The sequence below is a fragment of the Pieris napi genome, chromosome 20 (assembly GCF_905475465.1).
Source record: "Pieris napi chromosome 20, ilPieNapi1.2, whole genome shotgun sequence".
NCBI classification, from domain to species: domain Eukaryota; kingdom Metazoa; phylum Arthropoda; class Insecta; order Lepidoptera; family Pieridae; genus Pieris; species Pieris napi.
The window spans coordinates 2582972-2601033 of record NC_062253.1 but is presented as its reverse complement, the minus strand read 5'-3'; the positions used below and the strand labels follow the sequence as shown (position 1 = coordinate 2601033).

Below are 18062 nucleotides of genomic sequence, written 5' to 3'. Positions count from 1 at the left end.
GAGTGCATTCATTGAATTACACTGCTTATACTTGTTTTATAAGAAATGTCGATTTTATTAGATTTGACATCCGGTCCGATAAAATAATATATATTTTAATTATAGAAAAAGCTTATATACTCGTAAAAATAACTAGGAGGACGTTTCGCGTGCTTTACAGCGTGCGTGGTCCACGTGGTGGTGGAAAAAGTTCTTAAATCTGTTAAATTTAAAATTATGTAAAATAATCGTAAATTTATAATAATACATAACTTCAATCCGGTTAAAATAGGTTTTTCTTTAAACGAGCTTTTATTATTATTACTACATTCAAGAGTTAAGTTAGTATCTCGGACATACAATGAATAATAAAAATATCTATCGAAAAGATCAGGTTCACTCAAGTTCAAGAAAAGGTGTCGGGTAGATGCCGTGACTTCCTCCTTCCCGCTTATTCGAAATTTAAATCGTCCTATCACCAGTAAATTTTTAGACCTTGCAACACCGGCACACATAACGGTGTGACCATAATTTGATATGACTGGGACGTCGTGGTCCGAACGGTCGAGTGACGAGCATAATTCAAAATAGCACTGTTATAATCTCCATGTGCTACATATAACGTGGAATTAAAAAATAGCATTGGTAATTATTTTTAAATATCGAACTCTATCAAAGATTTGGTAGAATAACAAAAATAAATATTTTTTCGATTTGATCATCGTATTGGTTTTTTACTGTAAGGATAATGTATGTATGTTTGTGAATAAATAAATAATATGTATGCTAAATAGCAATAGAACCGATAGATTGTCGAGGTACTGTAACTGATGCCGTATTTATAACAAAATATATATAAATTTGGCTAAATAAAGGCAAAACGCTGTCATTTCAGCTACCTATAGATTTTTTTTATAATACAGAGGGCAAATATGCAAGTGACGGCCGGCCTTTTAAGAATTAGTACGCTCTTATCTTTAAGGACTTTAAGTCGAATTGGTTCGGAAATACTTCAGTGGGTTCTACAAAATGGTGGCGCGTAAAAAGTACTTTAAAACGATCAGTTGTGGAATTTCGTATTCTGCCTCCGTATGTCCGATGATGAAACTTTGCATTTCGAGTATAGGATATACGAAATCACTGTTATAAATAGCAGTCGTAATAGTAAATGATTTTTAGCATGACAATCTGTGACACCCAAGTCAACGGTACTGAATTACTGCGTATCCTAAGTCATCATTTCACTCCATTGACAATTACGTGGTTACAGCAATGGTGTCGTTTGGTTCGCTGGCTTTGGTGGCTATTGTTGATAATTTGCGTAAAACGTTTCATAATGAATTGCTATAGAGAATTGGGTTTCACTTGACTTGACATGTGGATTTCGGTGGCAACTGTCGGATGATTTTCTGCTCTGTGGTCTCATTAAAAATATCTATGCTTAGAGAAATATTAATTTTACTAGATAACATCTAGTCCATCGTTTCTCAAGTGGGGGGTCGCGACCCTTGGGGTCTAAATAATAAATACAACTATCTTTTATACCTACCTGTACGTAAAAATAACGCGCTATGTACATATTATTATAAATTTATAGTGACGGCGTCGCAAGACTTTAACTTAACTTTCTGGCTATTTCGTGGGTCGCGACATAAAAATGGTTGATAAACGATAAAACACTCTCGTTCTTGAGATTCGAAGGCAAGACATCCCATCAAAGATATAGCCATGTTAAGTCTAGCTTCTTCTAGATGGAGGTTGGCCATCAGACTTGAAGCGTATGCCAGATGCAACTCTTCCGTGGACACTCCTTATTATGAAGCCATAATTTTTCCTTCTACCAACACAAGTCAAGCTTAACTTAGTTGATTCATAGCACTCTTACCCTCAATTTAGATATGTCGTCGATTTTTCGAGCCGAACTAAACCATGCCACTCCCAACGATGTGTACAGTATGTGCAAGTGCCATTTTGAATATGGAACTCTCGATAAAGTGCAGAATTTGTCCCCATAACCCATAACAAATCAATAATAGTGCATCAAGACCCGTTATGATATGAACGCGGAAGGCGCGATCCTGACTTGCATTCGTTAACACCGACGCCATTTTGATTTCGTGACCAACTAGATGCTTACCATTTTTGGGAGTGATTTCACCGGTAGGAACGAAGCAGTAAAATATTAGAAATGTTAACATTTAAATGATTTATCGATTTTAATCATAATTTCTGTGAAGTTGTGTTTACTCTGTGATGTGAAAAGAGAGAAATAAATAACAGAAAAACAATAACTATCTAACCTTAAAATATAATAACTAAAATATGTATTAAATGTATTTATATATAATAAAATATATATAAATATGAAGATAATATCTTTCCTTATCATAGAGGATAGAAGGAAATGTTTATTCAGCAGTAACAATTTAGTTTTTTCTTTAAAATATTAAGTATTAAATATCGTTTGTTTAGGTTTGCTTTCTTATTTTTGTCTATAAATGTACAATGTTTTCTGTTTCATATATTTTGTTTATCAATGTAATCTGTTTTGGCTTTGTATATTGTCGAAGTGTTTTGTTACCAACTCGTTCTATTACCAACTACATTAATACCACTTTTGAAAAAATCATTTCATCAAGATGTTGTTTGATTGGTTCGTTTAACTCAGGAACTACATATTTGAAAATCAAGAATTGTTTCTCGTAACTTGCCAACTTGGTCTGCGGTTTGTTTTACCGACAAAAAACTTCATATTTGGGGAATTGTTGTACGGAAAAAGACTCGAAGACTAAACTTTGCGAAAGTCCTCTAATTTTCAAGTATCTGTATCTTTAGTAATACTGAAGTATTGAACCAATTCGACTTAGGGTCCTTCAAGAAAAGAGCGTACCAATTTTTTAAAGCAGCAACGCACTGCGAGCCTTTTGCCAATGTGAGTGTCCATGGGCGGTATCACTTAACACCAGATGAGCCTCCTGCCCGTTTGCCTCCTATTACATAATAATAGTAATTACATATAAGTATTATTAATTCGGATTGGAAAGTTGCGCTACGCTACGACGGCACTAACACGGACGAAACACAGGGCTGAGTTAGAACGAACAGTTAACATGACTCCAAATCGATCACTTTCACAGTAATTAATTCGGTTGGGGCGTAACGATTGATTCTCTCAAGGCCCGAGAGATGGCGGTAGGCGACGCGTGCGCATTTTCAAACACCTGTCGCGAAACTAGGTTACCGTTCGAATATATCAACACTTCTTTGTTTTTTTAGATTGACGTTTTTTGATTAAATGTAGGAAATGCATGTACTTTGTAATTACGTTTTTTATCGAATTTACGGTAAATTTTAACTAAAATTTTAACCTTTTAAAACATTAATAATTATTTTAAAATGTTACAAGAAAATAAACGATTTTGACTATTTATTAATGATCCTAATCCTTGGGATTGATTTGCTCCAGTTCAAATAATTTGTATGACACAAAACTTGGTGATTAAAGAATGGCGGAGAGTTTCTTGCCCGGTCTGCGCCCTTGACTTGCGGACTGGTAGTAAATGTAAATTTTTAATCAATTTAACATCTTTATACGTTCATAAGTACCTACCTATACTTGGTTACCTATATGAATAACGTTATTTTGAGTTTGAATTTGAAACGCATTTGTATTTGAGTGTAATTAGTATTGATTCCTAATTGTTTAAAAGATAGTGTTGGACTTATAATTGTGTATTGTTAAGGAGGGATCCTTAAGGAGATAGATAGAATGACCAATTTCTTATGTAACTAATACAGGTAGGATGCTCATCTGCCCATGGACACTCACATTGCCAGAAGGCTCGCAAGTGCGTTTGGCCTAAGAACTGGATCTATTCTTGAAGGACCCTAAGTCGAATTGTGTCGAAATTCAGTGGGCAGCTGGTTCCACAGCTGGTGCGCGGCAAAAATTGCCTTAAAAACGCTTTGATATAGACCATAGATCCACAGAATATATTTAAAAAGCTGTCACGTAAAATCTTATACGTAGGTTGTTAACCCTTCGTGTTTGGTAAAGTACGCACAGTAGACGTTCCATTTTTAAATTACACTGGACTCTTATGAATAGGTTTACAGATTCACGTTTATAGGTAGATGTCTTCGTAATTTATGATTGAATTAATCGATAAGTATGTTATTTAATTTGAATTCGTCTGATGTCAGTAATATGTACCTAGTGTTGAATTGATTGTTTAATAAAACTATATTAAAATGAAATAAATAAGTGGCGCTACACCCTTTTTAGGTCTTAGCCTCAGATTTCTGTATCATGATCATTTGTAAATAGGCAAGTATGATCAGCCTCCAGCCTGTAGTATATTTTAGTGGTAGTAGCGTTACAAACTCTCAGCGTTGGCCTCTGCGTTTCATGATCACTCTTTAAAGACAAGTAGGTGATCAGCGTCAGACACCGATTTTAGGTCTGATGCCGGTACCTGCTTTTCTTCACCATACGTGTGCTAACTATATAGAAGAGGCAATACAGCTTTGCAGCTGGGTTAAGCGAAACATTAATATCCCGTCGTTTTTTGTAGGACAGATATACATAAATGCTTTCAAATTATCTTATCCACAGGAAGTGCTCATCTCATCAATGTTTTGCCGTTCGCCCAATACGGTGTACAAACAGGTATTGAGTCCATTCTTATCAGATAATGACCTGACGCAATTTAGGCACAATTCTTGATCTTTCCTTTCAAATGTACAATCAACATTTCATACGTATGGAAAGACCATATACGGCAATAACTTAGTAAGATTTAGGACATCATTTCAAATTAATTGCTAACTTCTAGAAAAATTGGACTTCTATAAGGAAACTGAGTTTTATTCGCGCAGCCCGGATATACAAAGACCAATATTTAAGCCTTGACTTGTTTAAGCTATCGCGGAATATGCTTAAATGGAGTAGTAAGAATACCCTTAACTACCTTCATCATGAGCACACCTCAAATACATGAGTACCAATCTAGTGGATATTGTTAAAAAGATACAGGATGTAGATTTTTTCGAATTTTAATAAGAATTAGTAAAAAAAGTCAATTTTCTTATAAAACGCAAAATAAATTATAACTCTGCAGGGGTTGGGCTTAGAGACCTCCCGTAGAACATTTTTTTGCAGCTGATGACCTCATCTATCCCCTATTTGCGTTTGATATACGACTTTTTGACCACTCTGTATATAATGAATGTTAATTGTAGGATTACGAAATAAATAAAGCTTCGTGCTTTAGACTGAACGAAGTACTCATGGAGCTTCGTGCTTTAGACTGAACGAAGTACTCATAGAGCTTCGTGCTTTAGACTGAACGAAGTACTCATAGAGCTTCGTGCTTTAGACTGTACGAAGGAGTCATAGCCCTTCGTTTTGTTCGCGTACAAAAAACGTCAACGTATAAGATTTATAACTAAGAGGATGAATATTATACAGTAGGTAGTGTATTGAAGGCCGGATATTTTGTTTGTCAAAGATCTGTGTATAGGCGATGTGGATACAGGTGGTCCAGTGATCTCGGCTGAACAAACGGTTCTTAATGAACGTTGCGTAAGAGCATCGGAATGTTTAACCCCACATGGTAATATATCTGTATGCCTTAGGACGAACGTCAATCATACTTTAATCTGCAGCTGTCAAACCAATTTAATGCATAAACAATGTCAACCACATATTTGACAGCGCTCAAGACGAGATCGCGACTTGAGATACAAATAAGAATGGACCTTACATGTTTTTTTTAAGTGATATCGCCGTGTACATTGTACACTCACATTCTCACAGAAGGGACAGAAGGCTCGCAAGTGCGTTGCTGGCCTTTTAAGAATTGGTACGCTTTTTTCTTAAAGGACCCCAAGTCGAATTGGTTCGGAAATACTTCAGTAGGCAGTAGGGGAGGGCGGGGCTGGTACTAACAAATTCTGTATTATGATTTATATTTTCGTTGATAATAGACTTTTTCGTTTTATTTTTTATTGAAAACATGCTTTGGTTATTCAGCTATGATATTAATAACAAAAATCATCAGGTATGTAAGTGCTTCCAGAAAGAGAGCCATGAAAACCAAAAAAGTCATTTGTTAATATATACCCCGCATGTGGGGCGAATATTAACGGAGCTGGGGTAAGTATTAACGTAAGGGGCAATTAATAACAGAAACTTGAATTATCTCAAATACTCAAATAAAATGTCACTGAAATTAATGAAAATGTTTTATTTATTGCCTTCAATGTTAAACAAATTAGTACTTTTTATGATAGGAACTGAAAGAATATAACAAATTCTTTTAAATCTACACTTAATAATAATCATTGCTACAGTTTGAATAATTTTAAGCCTAAAAAAAATTAAACACATAGTTTAAACTTAAACTTTTTAGGTTCAACAGTCTTTAAGTTTCTTAATGGAGTAGAAAAAATAGTATTATCTTATAAATCTGTTACGAACATTTTTTTAAATAGTTTAAACATAATAATTAAATAAAAGTCACATAAACTTTTTAGTATCAGTCTAAAAAAATCTCTATGAGTTACCTTAAGCAATACAGTATTTTAAATCTACTTGATATTCATCAACAAATGTCACAGTGTTAATACTTTTTAGTACGAGACAGTCTTTAGGTATATTAATAAGGTAACTAGTTAATCAGTCTTAATCTAATTTGTACTTAAACTTGCCAGCCTTTCCGTCTCTTTTCCAAGATTCTGGAATATTATCTATCTTGTATCGAATGGCAAGCTCGTAAGCTAATTTTTTGACGTCTGGTAGCAATCGTAGTATTTAAATAGTGTTACGTGACAAATATCGTATTCAGTAGCAACATCTCTATATTTCCTGTTCTTTACCAGAACTTCTTCAGCTGCCAGCACAAATACTTCTTGAGATGTAGACCCCCTTGTACTCTTCCTTTTGTAATTTCTCATTCTATAATAAAACGTACTTTTTGTAAAGAACAGTCGTTTAATATCACATGTTAATACTGACCCCACCCAATTTGTTAATTTTAGCCCCAAGGTCACTTTTTATATTTTATCAATTATAGAAAATAAACTAATCAAAATATTTAGAAACAAGTATAATAGTTTTAAAATCAATAAAATACAATTCCATTTAGGATTAACTTTGATTAAATTTAGTGTAAAAATAAATCTTAAATCAATTTATTACGAAGTACAAAAAGTTTGTTTACCTGTCAATTCGAAGGTAGTACGCCCAACTATAACTAGCGTCGGCCGATCGATAACTGACAAGTTAGGACTTGTTCGGCTGTGTATTCTAGTTATTCTAAACCGAGCCTCATTTTTTTATCACTTCACGTTTGGCGGGTATAAGCTCGTTAATTCTTACCTCCGTTAAAACCAGCCCCGCCCTCCCCTAGTAGGGTTGTATTACTAAATTAGTTACTCCATAATATTAATTACACTATTTTAAGTGCATCTCTGTCTTTAGGCTGTGTTGGAAAGAGACAGAACATACTTTATTATCAACAACTATAATACTGCTGTAATGTGTGTGATCACGTGATCTAATTACTAAAAATAATTATTAAAGTATTTTGTGTATTTAATCATACAATAGATCAAAGACTTATAACAAATCCTAAATCTTCAATGTAATGTTACGTATAATGACCTACTCTCGTAACATAGTATGTAATCATTAATATATTTCTACCTAATGTATTGAGAAATCGGTCCATAAAAATGAGTGGCCAAGGATTTTTCTAAACGATGCGTTAAATTCACATTAAAATTAGTTTAATTACGTAATAACTGTCGTAGAAAAGAATTATTACAATACCTCATTTAATATTTCAAGTTTCAGTCGGTATAAAAGAATATATTTCAAGTTGTTTTTGCGCCATCTCACGGAATTATAACAAAAATTAATTTCTAACATCAATTTAAAAATCGAATTGCCATTGGAAATTTGCTATCTCATACTGAGTACCTACCATAAACTAAAGGTATAAACACTTAATATGAACCTTGTGATTCCAAACATAAATTTAAAAATCGAATAGCAAATACTAAACTTTAAAAAATAATTTTATAAAAATGGTAGTCATAAATTCCAAACTTATATTTAAAATTAGAATACCATTCTATTTTTAAATATACTTGAAGTTAGTTAGATTATTGATATTGTTATTTGTTCTTTTTAATGTCGCTTTGAAAGACGTAAAACAATTTAAAATATCTAATTTAATGCATATCGAATTCAGCGCATGGCAATTGCTCATTAGACGTCAAATTACAGCGGTAGTGTTCGCACGCGTCAAGATAATCTTTATAGCTGGTGTCAACCTCTCAAGGTCGATTTACATCAAACGAACATAGAGCTAGAGCTAGAACAAGAGCATTCTTTCGTAATCTTTTAGTGTAAACGAAAACTAGAGGTATCGATTTACATCAAACGAACATAGAGCTAGAGCTAGAACACAAGAACGCTTTGAAAAGACCGCTCAGTGGCGCGAGCACGTCCGAACACGCTAGAACGCTCTAAGCAACTGTTCGCGCGCTCTTGCGCCGTTTACATCAAGCGAACGAGCATTCTTAGAATATTCTATAGAATCTTTGCGAACGCACTAAGAACAACGAAAGAATGCTCTACGCCTGTTTACACTAGAAGAATTTGATGTAGTGGGGATAGAATGAGCATTCGCTCGTTTAATGTAAATCGACCTTCAGATGAAGGAATGCGAAGATTATAGAGACTACGCAAATGTAAATTTAAATTTAGAACGTGTTAATCGAATTTCGAACCAAATACTACTTCCTCTTAATACGGATATCAGACAAATTAAAAATCGAATGCGCACAAATCAAGAATTATACATAGGTACATAGTTAAGCTGCGCATGTCCGCATTTGTGACTAACATCTGAGCCTATATTATGTACTCACGTTGCGAAGCTGGAGGCTCGGCCGCGGAGGGCGCAGGCGCGTTTGCCGCCCCTTGCATCGCCCACTCGAGACGCCTGGTAATAACAAAACATTGAATGGTCGTGTCTAGTAATAAATACGGCTTGAAATACATTTTAATTCTAATATGTACATACACCGTATTTTGTTGTCATTTCGATAATATCGAAAACCTTTTAGATTACAGTACTAATAACGCTATTAAAAACGGGGGTTGGTAGTGGAAATTAAAAGTATTATTAATGTCTAATCATAGACCAACACTTGGGTATATAAAGACCTATACCTACCACAAATATGCGTATATAAGTTGTGTGTGACATGAGTTATGTTTGTTTTATATGCATTCGCACATTTGACAGTAAATAAGTCATATATATAGAATGTGTGCGACTCTAATCCCTGAGGTCGTAGGTTCGATCCCCAGCTGTGCACCAATAGTATTTCTATGTGCGCATTTAACATTCGCTCGAACGGTGAAGGAAAATATCGTGAGCAAACCGGCTAGCAAGGCCCAAGAAGTCGACGGGGTTCAGGCGCAGGAGGCTGACCCACCTTGCCTATTAAATTGAGAAATGATCATGACAGAAATCTGAGGCCTGGACCTAAAAAGGTTGTAGCGCTACTCTGTTAGTTTTAAATAATAAAACGTATCTAGCACAAAGAATCGATTGGACAAAGAAATGAGTCAGAACTCGAAGCCCTCGTAGTTATCAGCACTTCCTATACATCGAGAACTGTATCTATGGCTAGAGGAGCCATGATTTCATAACTTTTAGGATGATATTGTAAATACCATAGAGAATTCTTTATTTGCGTAGCTCGCGTAGTAGACGCGAGTCCTCTAGTTTTGTCTATGGGCGGCATAACTTACATCAGGTACACTTTTAACTTTATCACAGTTACGCCTCTATGATTTTTTATAACTTAGCCCACCTTTTTGGTACATAGCAACATGTAATATTTTGCTATGCTATCCCATAGATACTGTTCGCTTTTCCGGAATAAAATTCTAAGTACAAAGCTGTTTTTTTATTTTTCCAGTTTTTCTCTCCATAAAACAAGTTTCAGAAGACTCAGAGTTCAAGGAATAAATTAAAAAAAAATACTCTCGATTTTGTTTATATCAATTTTCAAAACCAAATTTAATCTGATCTGAAATCCAGGTTATCTGATATAACGTCCATTTTTAACCGGCTTAAATGTAAAGAATATGAATTTTTCACATAATAATCCATACATATTCCATAGAAGTGTCGCATTGTCACCCTGCGCGTGCGCAGTGCACCTCAAGTGACCTATTATATTCAGACAATGCGTGCTAATAACCTGTCGTAGCGCTGGTATGTATGGGTTATGTTAAACTTGATCGACCAAGTTTTTTGATATGTTGATTATAAAAACATAGGATGTACATATACAAAATAAATCAGTGGCTCTTTTTAGGTCTGGGACTCAGATTTCTGTATCTGTTTCATGATCAATCTAATAGGCAAGTAGGTGATCAGCCTCCTGTGCCTGAAACAGATCGTCGCCTCGCGATGTTTTCCTTCACACGTCTTCAGCGTTTTCCTTGACACGTCCTTGATTTTTAAAATCAAACGACAAATAACAAATTTTGACGATGTGAACAATGCTCTGTCTTCGATTGTCCATTGGTTTAGTATGAATAACCTTCTACTTAATGCAAAAAAGACAAAATGCATTAAATTTTGTGCAAAAAATGCAAGGGTTATGGATACTAGACCAATTATAAACGGTGAGGAATTGAATCTGGATGATACAACTGTATTTCTCGGAATCACCATGGATTCAAAACTTCAGTGGTCCCCTCATATTAACGGATTGGCGAAGAGACTTAGTTCTGCAGCCTACGCGGTTAAAAAAATTCGCTCACTAACTGATGTCGATACAGCTAGACTTGTTTATTTTAGTTACTTTCATAGCTTAATGACTTATGGCTTATTATTATGGGGTCATGCTGCTGATGTCGAAACTATTTTCATCCTGCAGAAGAGGGCTATTCGTGCAATCTATAATTTAAAATGTAGGGAATCTCTTAGAGATAAATTCAAGGAAGTTAATATACTCACCTTTCCCTCGCAATATATTTATGAAAATATTATGTCTGTATACAAAAATAGTGATAAGTTTACTAGAATAGAACATACGCACAATGTTAATACACGGAACAAACGCAGGCTGCAATTTCCCCGTACTAGTCTATCTAAAGTTAGTAATTCTTTTTTGGGGAAAGGGATACTCTTCTTTAATAAAATCCCAGAGGCTCTTTTATCACTGCCTTACAATAAATTTAAGAAATGTATAAAAGAAAAGCTGTGTAAAAAGGCTTACTATAAAGTCAACGATTATCTAGTTGATAAAAGGGCCTGGGACTAGTGCTAGACAGGCTACTTCTAATTAATTTGCGATATTTGTTTTAATAAGTGTTGTTTGATGATTTGCTGTTTTAAAAGAGTACCGAGAGTTTTTTACGCCGGCTTTTTCTCTCGGCCTACCCCCTCTGTCTTCTTTGCCGATGAGTAGGGATGCCTTCAAATTTAATGACGTGGAATAAGTGATACATGTATCTTATGTTCCATAATAAACATATTTTATTTTATTTTATTTTATTTTTCACCGTTCGAACGAATGTTAAATGCGCAAAAGAAAGAACATCCATTGGTGCAAAGGGGGGAGCGAACCTACGGCCTCAGGGATGAGAGTCGCACGCTGAAGCCACTAGGCCAAGACTGCTAAACAATGAATTAAATACTTATATACTATATAGTGACCTTATTGACGGATATATTTAGTTGCACACTGGCTGAATTCACAAGAATTTTATTATTTATAATTAGTTATAAAATTGTTTAGGTTTTTAAGTTTTTACTTGTTATGGTTATATTATGTTTTAAGTTAGTTTTCTATTGTATTAGTATTAAGTTACTGTACAAATAGGAAATAAGGAATAAATAAATAAATAAATAAATAAATAAATAAAATAAAACTTATCACTTTAAAGTACAAACAGTTTACGACCTATTTTCCATTACAAAAAAATTAAATCTCTCTCTTTTTAATCGCCAAGTTTTGAGTCATACAAATTGTTTGAACTGGAGCAAATCCCAAAGATTAGGATCATTTAAATATAATAAATTTTGAATTTATTTAGTGATAATAATTCTCTAATTTTATAATTAGTATCAGATAAATTTACGGACATTTTTAGGTAAAGAACCTGGCTTATCTAATTTTAACAATATCATTTAAAATGAGATCACGATATCAATTACAGTTTATCATGAAACACAAGATAATATTATATTACTGTGGTTTCAAGGAATTATCAAAGCGGTGTTTCTTTGTCTGCGAAAACTGATGCCTACGGTTTACTTAAGATGGGCCGGCTTATCAAAGAAAATCGGTCTTTTCTTTGATGTATTTCTCAGGACTTGTAGTGGTCAGATATACCTACCTAGTTATATTATGGAACAGGAGGCAAACGGGCAGGAGGCTCATCTGATGTTAAGTGATATCTACCACCGGCCGTAGACATTGCCAGAGGGCTCGCAAGTGCGTTGCCGGACTTTTTAGAATTGGCAAGGGCATTTCTTAAATGTAGAAATGGTTCGGAAATACTTAAATAAATACAAACTAACAAAAACATTTTTTTTTATATTAACTTGGTTATATATCAATGACTCAAATTGCCAGGAGGCTCGCAAGTGCGTTGCCGGACTTTGACGAATCGGTAAGCTCTTTTCTTAAATGTAGAAATGGTTTTGAAATACTTATATAAACTTAAATAAATACAACTAACTAAAATTTAAACATTTTATTATAAGAACTACTTGGTAATATCAATGACTCAAATTGCCAGGAGGCTCGCAAGTGCGTTGCCGGACCTTTAAGAATCGATACGATTTTTCTTGATGTGTCTTATGTACCAATGTATGAGTGCCGAGTAGCTTTTGTAAAAAAATATATATAATTTTAAGTTTTAATTCATATGTGTAGCACAACCAACAAGTGAAATCAATTACCAGCGTTATCACAGCGATAAGAGACAAGGATTTCACCTGTTATCGTGCAGACGTGATCAGATGACAGAACATAATCATTAATGATTATTTGTCAAGCATCCGCAATCGTGGTGTAATATCTATACGGGCTTGAGGTTATGCACGGCGCAATTGCGCTTATTTTAGCTGCGCTGGTAACTTCAAAACTTCTCTATTTTCTTAGATACCTTTCTAAAATTCGTATGCCCCTTATGTAACATAATTTTTAGCATTAAACAAATTAATTGTTCACTTAAGAAACTTAAATGATAGGTTTTAGGAAGAAATTAGTCGGAAATTGTTAATGAAAAACTAGAATTCCAATTCCAAATAATTTTAATACATTTTCGCGGGGCATGGCCTCACGTTGAAACACTGGTTTAATGGAAGTAAGGAAATGTGCTGTGTGAAAGACCAGCGCTGTGGAACACGTCTGCTCCACAGCATTATGCTGAGCCAGGGCCAGTTACAACCACAATACACACACATTACACAATTAAAATGTTCCTTATTCCTTTTGTTTTCGATAAATTTTTTGTTATATTTCTGTTGTGATTATTATTATTTTTCGTGTTTCTGTGTGTGTTTCGTTAGTAATAAATGTTGTCTGTCTGTCTGTCTTAACGAGTCTTCGGGTTTATAGCTTCGACTGATCTACTTGATAGCGACTTGATCTTGTCTTTAAACTTCTGACAAATTTCTTGACCGTTATAAAGTGGATACTTACAAGAAAAATATGTTTGTAAAGTAATATAGAGAATTTATTAGTTAATATAATTAAAATATCATATCTAGGACGGAGGGAAATGAAACGGATGCTTTTGAATAAAATCCTGCCTTCAGTTCGACTTTTGTATATTTTTGTTTAATTTAAAGAAATTAGTAATTAATTTAAATATATAATTTTGTTTTAAGTACATTATTGTTATGAATGTAGAAAATATGTTAAATTTGTGCAGCACATAAATTTCTTTAAAATAAACAATTCAGTAAAACGATTACAAATATAATAAATGACTACATATGGGTAGCTGAACAATTTAGCATTGAAATTTGTTGGAATACTTTCAATATCAAGTGTAAAAATTCGAGTTATGCAAAATGCCACAGATAATTTATCCGTGCATAGATAATAAATTGTTTTATTGCACAGAGTAATGAAGACATAAAAAAAGCGATAAATACTATCGAGGAATCCGTGACAAAGTTGCAATAACATCTTCATTTTAAGATTGATGGACAATATGCGTGATGTAATTATTTTTTACATTAAACAGGGATAAAATCGTCCATTATTTATACTAGGATATATTTAAAATATAATGCACTATTAGTTAATTAATGAACACCGATAGTGTTAACTGGGACTAGTGCTAGACAGGCTACTTCTAATTAATTTGCGATATTTGTTTTGAAATAAGGGTTGTTTGATGATTTGCTATTATGAAAGAGTACCGAGAGTTTTTTACGCCGGCTTTTTCTCTCGGCCTACACACTCTGTCTTCTTCGCCGATGAGTAGGGATGACTGCAGTTTCAAATTTAATGACGTGGAATAAGTGATACCTGTATCTTATATTCCATAATAAACATATTTTATTTTATTTATTTTATAAGACGATTTTCAGCTTGCGATTGGATCTAGGGTTAACTAACTTTTAAGCACGACTATAAATAAGGCTTCGATTATTTAAACCTAAATTAATCTTAGAATACCGAATTTTTTATAAATCAAATAATGATTAGCTCGCTGGACATTGATAGCTCCCCACGGTATAAAAAACTGTTTAGAGCAGGTGTTCATTGTATCTCTGATAATAAAAGTGTTATACGCGATTAACGGACAAAATTTTTACTTTTTTAATTATACAATTGCATTATTATTTATAAATGTAAATTATGTCTAATGTTTCGAGAAAGATCCTTAAATAGCTAATAAACCTAATAATAATTTAATCAGATAAGATTACGAGTATATAATAACATGAATTACGATTTTCAGATCGTGTTAATTATCTAATTATAACTTAGGTAAGTTTTACGTAATCGGCCACTAGATGGCGCAACGTGTCCATAAATGCCTAAAGCAGGTTTTTCTTGCCTTTGTTATTAAGTGTTATATGTTTAAAAGTTATTGTATAAGATTAATACTGATTTTAAACTGATATTCTTTTTGGAGTTATTGTATATAATTGTTGTTTTTTTCTTCTTTTAATAAATCTATATTATATGGGAACTCTTAATTTTCGTTATAAAATATATTTTTTATTACTTAAAAAGATTTGATAATACCTGTTTTATACTATTATAGTTATTTATGTCTAAAAACAAATCACTATTAGGACCTGTCAAAAGAAACTTCACGAACGATAAATGTCCAGATTGGGTCTGAATATCTATGAAAATGAAAGATCTTTTATCTATAATAGATGTTTTGACATTTCAATCTTACGGCGATTTCAAATTTGGAACAGATTAGATAAAGTCGAGTGTTCGAAGGTAATTACTAGACACGTATGAGTGATATTGAGATGAAATTGAGATTTTATCTCGGTTTGTTGTAATTTATTACGTAATTATTACGAAGGTGTTTTGCAATTTTTATAATCAGGTTGCTTTTTATATTATTAATCAATTGTGGATTTTATATACCTGTTAAGAAAATAGTGTGGGCTAAAATAGGACGTAAAGCTAAGGATACGAAAGGGAATGCTTAGGCAATGTAGACCAATGAGAAACTTACAAGTAGGATACACAAGGGATGGTGAAATCGGGTTGGGTAGGCATTGTGGTACATATGTGGACCAAATCCAGGAGGTACTAGAGAAGGGACCAGTTAAAAGTACCCATAACCATGCATCATGAAAGTGGATGAAGCAAGAGAGCTAGAAGACCGTGGTCTCTACCTACCCCTTAAGGAAATAGGCGTTATAATATAAAAAATAAAGAAAAAGAGGCTGTATACGCTCAGGAAGTACTGGTTCGGGACTAATGCATATCACACTAAATGAATTAGCACGAGAGAAACCGCGGGACACAGCTAGTTATCTGATATAAGATACTTTAGGTATTTTTTATCACAAGGCTACTTAATTATCTCGGATTAAAAAGGTCTCGTGGGCGTGGCTTAATTTAGAGCGTTGGTTGGATTTCTTTTTATTTAAATGCACATCAGACTCACCTCAACAGTAAACCATTATTGGACAAGTCCAAACCATTACCAGAATAATCCTGAATTATTGTTCGCAAAAAGAAAACAAACTAATTTGCATTATTAATTAAATATAATATATACCATAACAAAGTGCGGTTGGTATTTTTTAATTGATTTCCGTGAAATGACGGTTAAAATGGACTTAACTAAAATTACTAACCCTAAAAAAAAATTATAAGTGAACTACGCATTGTAATAAAATAAGTATTATGTATTCTATGTCTTACAATTAATATTCTAACATATATTTTCACGCTAAAAGTATATAAGTTCAAAAATATGTTTTGTTCAGTTATTTTATCCTATCTTTTGCGGTTTCCCGGCGGAAGTAAGAATCCGTTATTTAAAAAAAATATTAACCCAACGTGTCATTCTAACAAGATTCTTTCCGAATAGGAATACAAAACACAAATTAAATAAAAAAAACGTATTAAAAGAATAAAAACAGGTTTTATTGCGAAATATTAAAAAAATCAAACAGAATTAAAAATATTAACAGGCAAATATTTTTAAAGGATGATTTTAAAGTTACATACAAGGAAATATTCCTATTATTATTTAACTGTTAAGTACTTCATTAAAAAACACGTAAATAAGATAGTTTTAAACATTCCCTATTATTAATATATCTAATAATCATTTTACTGTAATTAAAATTAATGAAATTATTAATGCAAAATAATACGTAATATTTTTTAAACCACAAATTATAAATATTTAGGTAGGTACATCTTATTTTATTACCAAATTTAGGCTAGTTACCTACTTGCTTACCTATGCATAAGTTAATGTTTTTATTACGTAATTGTTTTACGTTTTAGTTAATTTTCTACGCTGGACGCACAAAATTTAACTATATTTTTTGCATAATTAAATTACTATAACTCAAACGAAAGCTGATTAAAAATATAACTAATATTTTTTATAAATATAACCCCGATAATCTATTTATTATAAAGACATCCATCCATAAGAAACAAACACATTATTCCTAAAAGGAAGTGTAATTTTACTAAAACACAACATTTGCACTACCACAAGATAATTTAAAACAGAAAAGCTCAACGGAACTTTTACACACTTAACAATATCTATCTTAGATTTGTTTTTTTTATAGTAATATTTATTACCCGACATTTGACGGCACGGCCTACTCGATTTAAATGCTACCTAAAAACAAAACAGGGCGACGCACTTACGATAATTTGCATTGTAATCTAATCGGTGAGTCCTGACTTACCCAATCGTGGATAATTTTCGCGATATCAGCCGGTAGTCGATTAATAGTCCAATTTCCAAGCTTCCCAATCACTTATCACGGTAACTTTGAGCACAGTTTAAAAGTCTTACACTAAGTTCTAAGGCACTTTGGTTAAAATCGCGTCGCGGTGCATGTGCATCTTCCGCGGGAACGACAACCTCGCGCGGCGAGATGTCGTCTCCTTGTGATCGTGATGAGAGCACGCACTGTCGCTCTGCTCTCGGGGGAGCAAGAGATGGCCGCCGATTGGTCGAGACCGACGGACGGGTGCGCGGGGGGAGCGAGAGCGCGCATCTCGGACTGGACGCGAGTGAGTGAGATGGCTAGCGGCATTCGTTTCGTCCTGCTACAGATTGTCCGTGCGACTTCGATCATTGTTTGAGAGCGCGATTATGAAGATGTCAATTGTCATAGCTCCATTTTTTATCAAATTATTTTTTATTTATCACCCTGAATTATCAGCTATATAAAATATGGCGACGTATTATTACATTTGTTTACTTTTAAGCATTTGATAAAGATATGATAATAGTAGGTATATTTATCTGTTCTAAGTATTTAGTGATCCGCGGAAGTTTTTTGCTAATT

The 18062-nt window shown here is 33.5% G+C and overlaps 1 protein-coding gene across 2 annotated transcripts in view; it reads right to left on the bottom strand.

Moving 5' to 3' along the window:
• LOC125059631 overlaps window positions 1–17670 on the bottom strand; it is a 33456-nt gene extending 15786 nt beyond the window's left edge. Inside the window, exons 1-2 of one of the 2 annotated variants that reach the window (XM_047664136.1) lie at window positions 17454–17670; window positions 8920–8993 (exon numbers count right to left, since the gene is read on the bottom strand). In XM_047664136.1, the coding sequence (XP_047520092.1) occupies window positions 8920–8977 (58 nt within the window). In that variant the 5' untranslated portion in view covers window positions 8978–8993; window positions 17454–17670. The remainder of the gene's footprint in view (window positions 1–8919; window positions 8994–17453) is intronic. The other variant, XM_047664137.1, reaches the window with a different exon arrangement.
• Window positions 17671–18062: the final 392 nt, after the last annotated feature.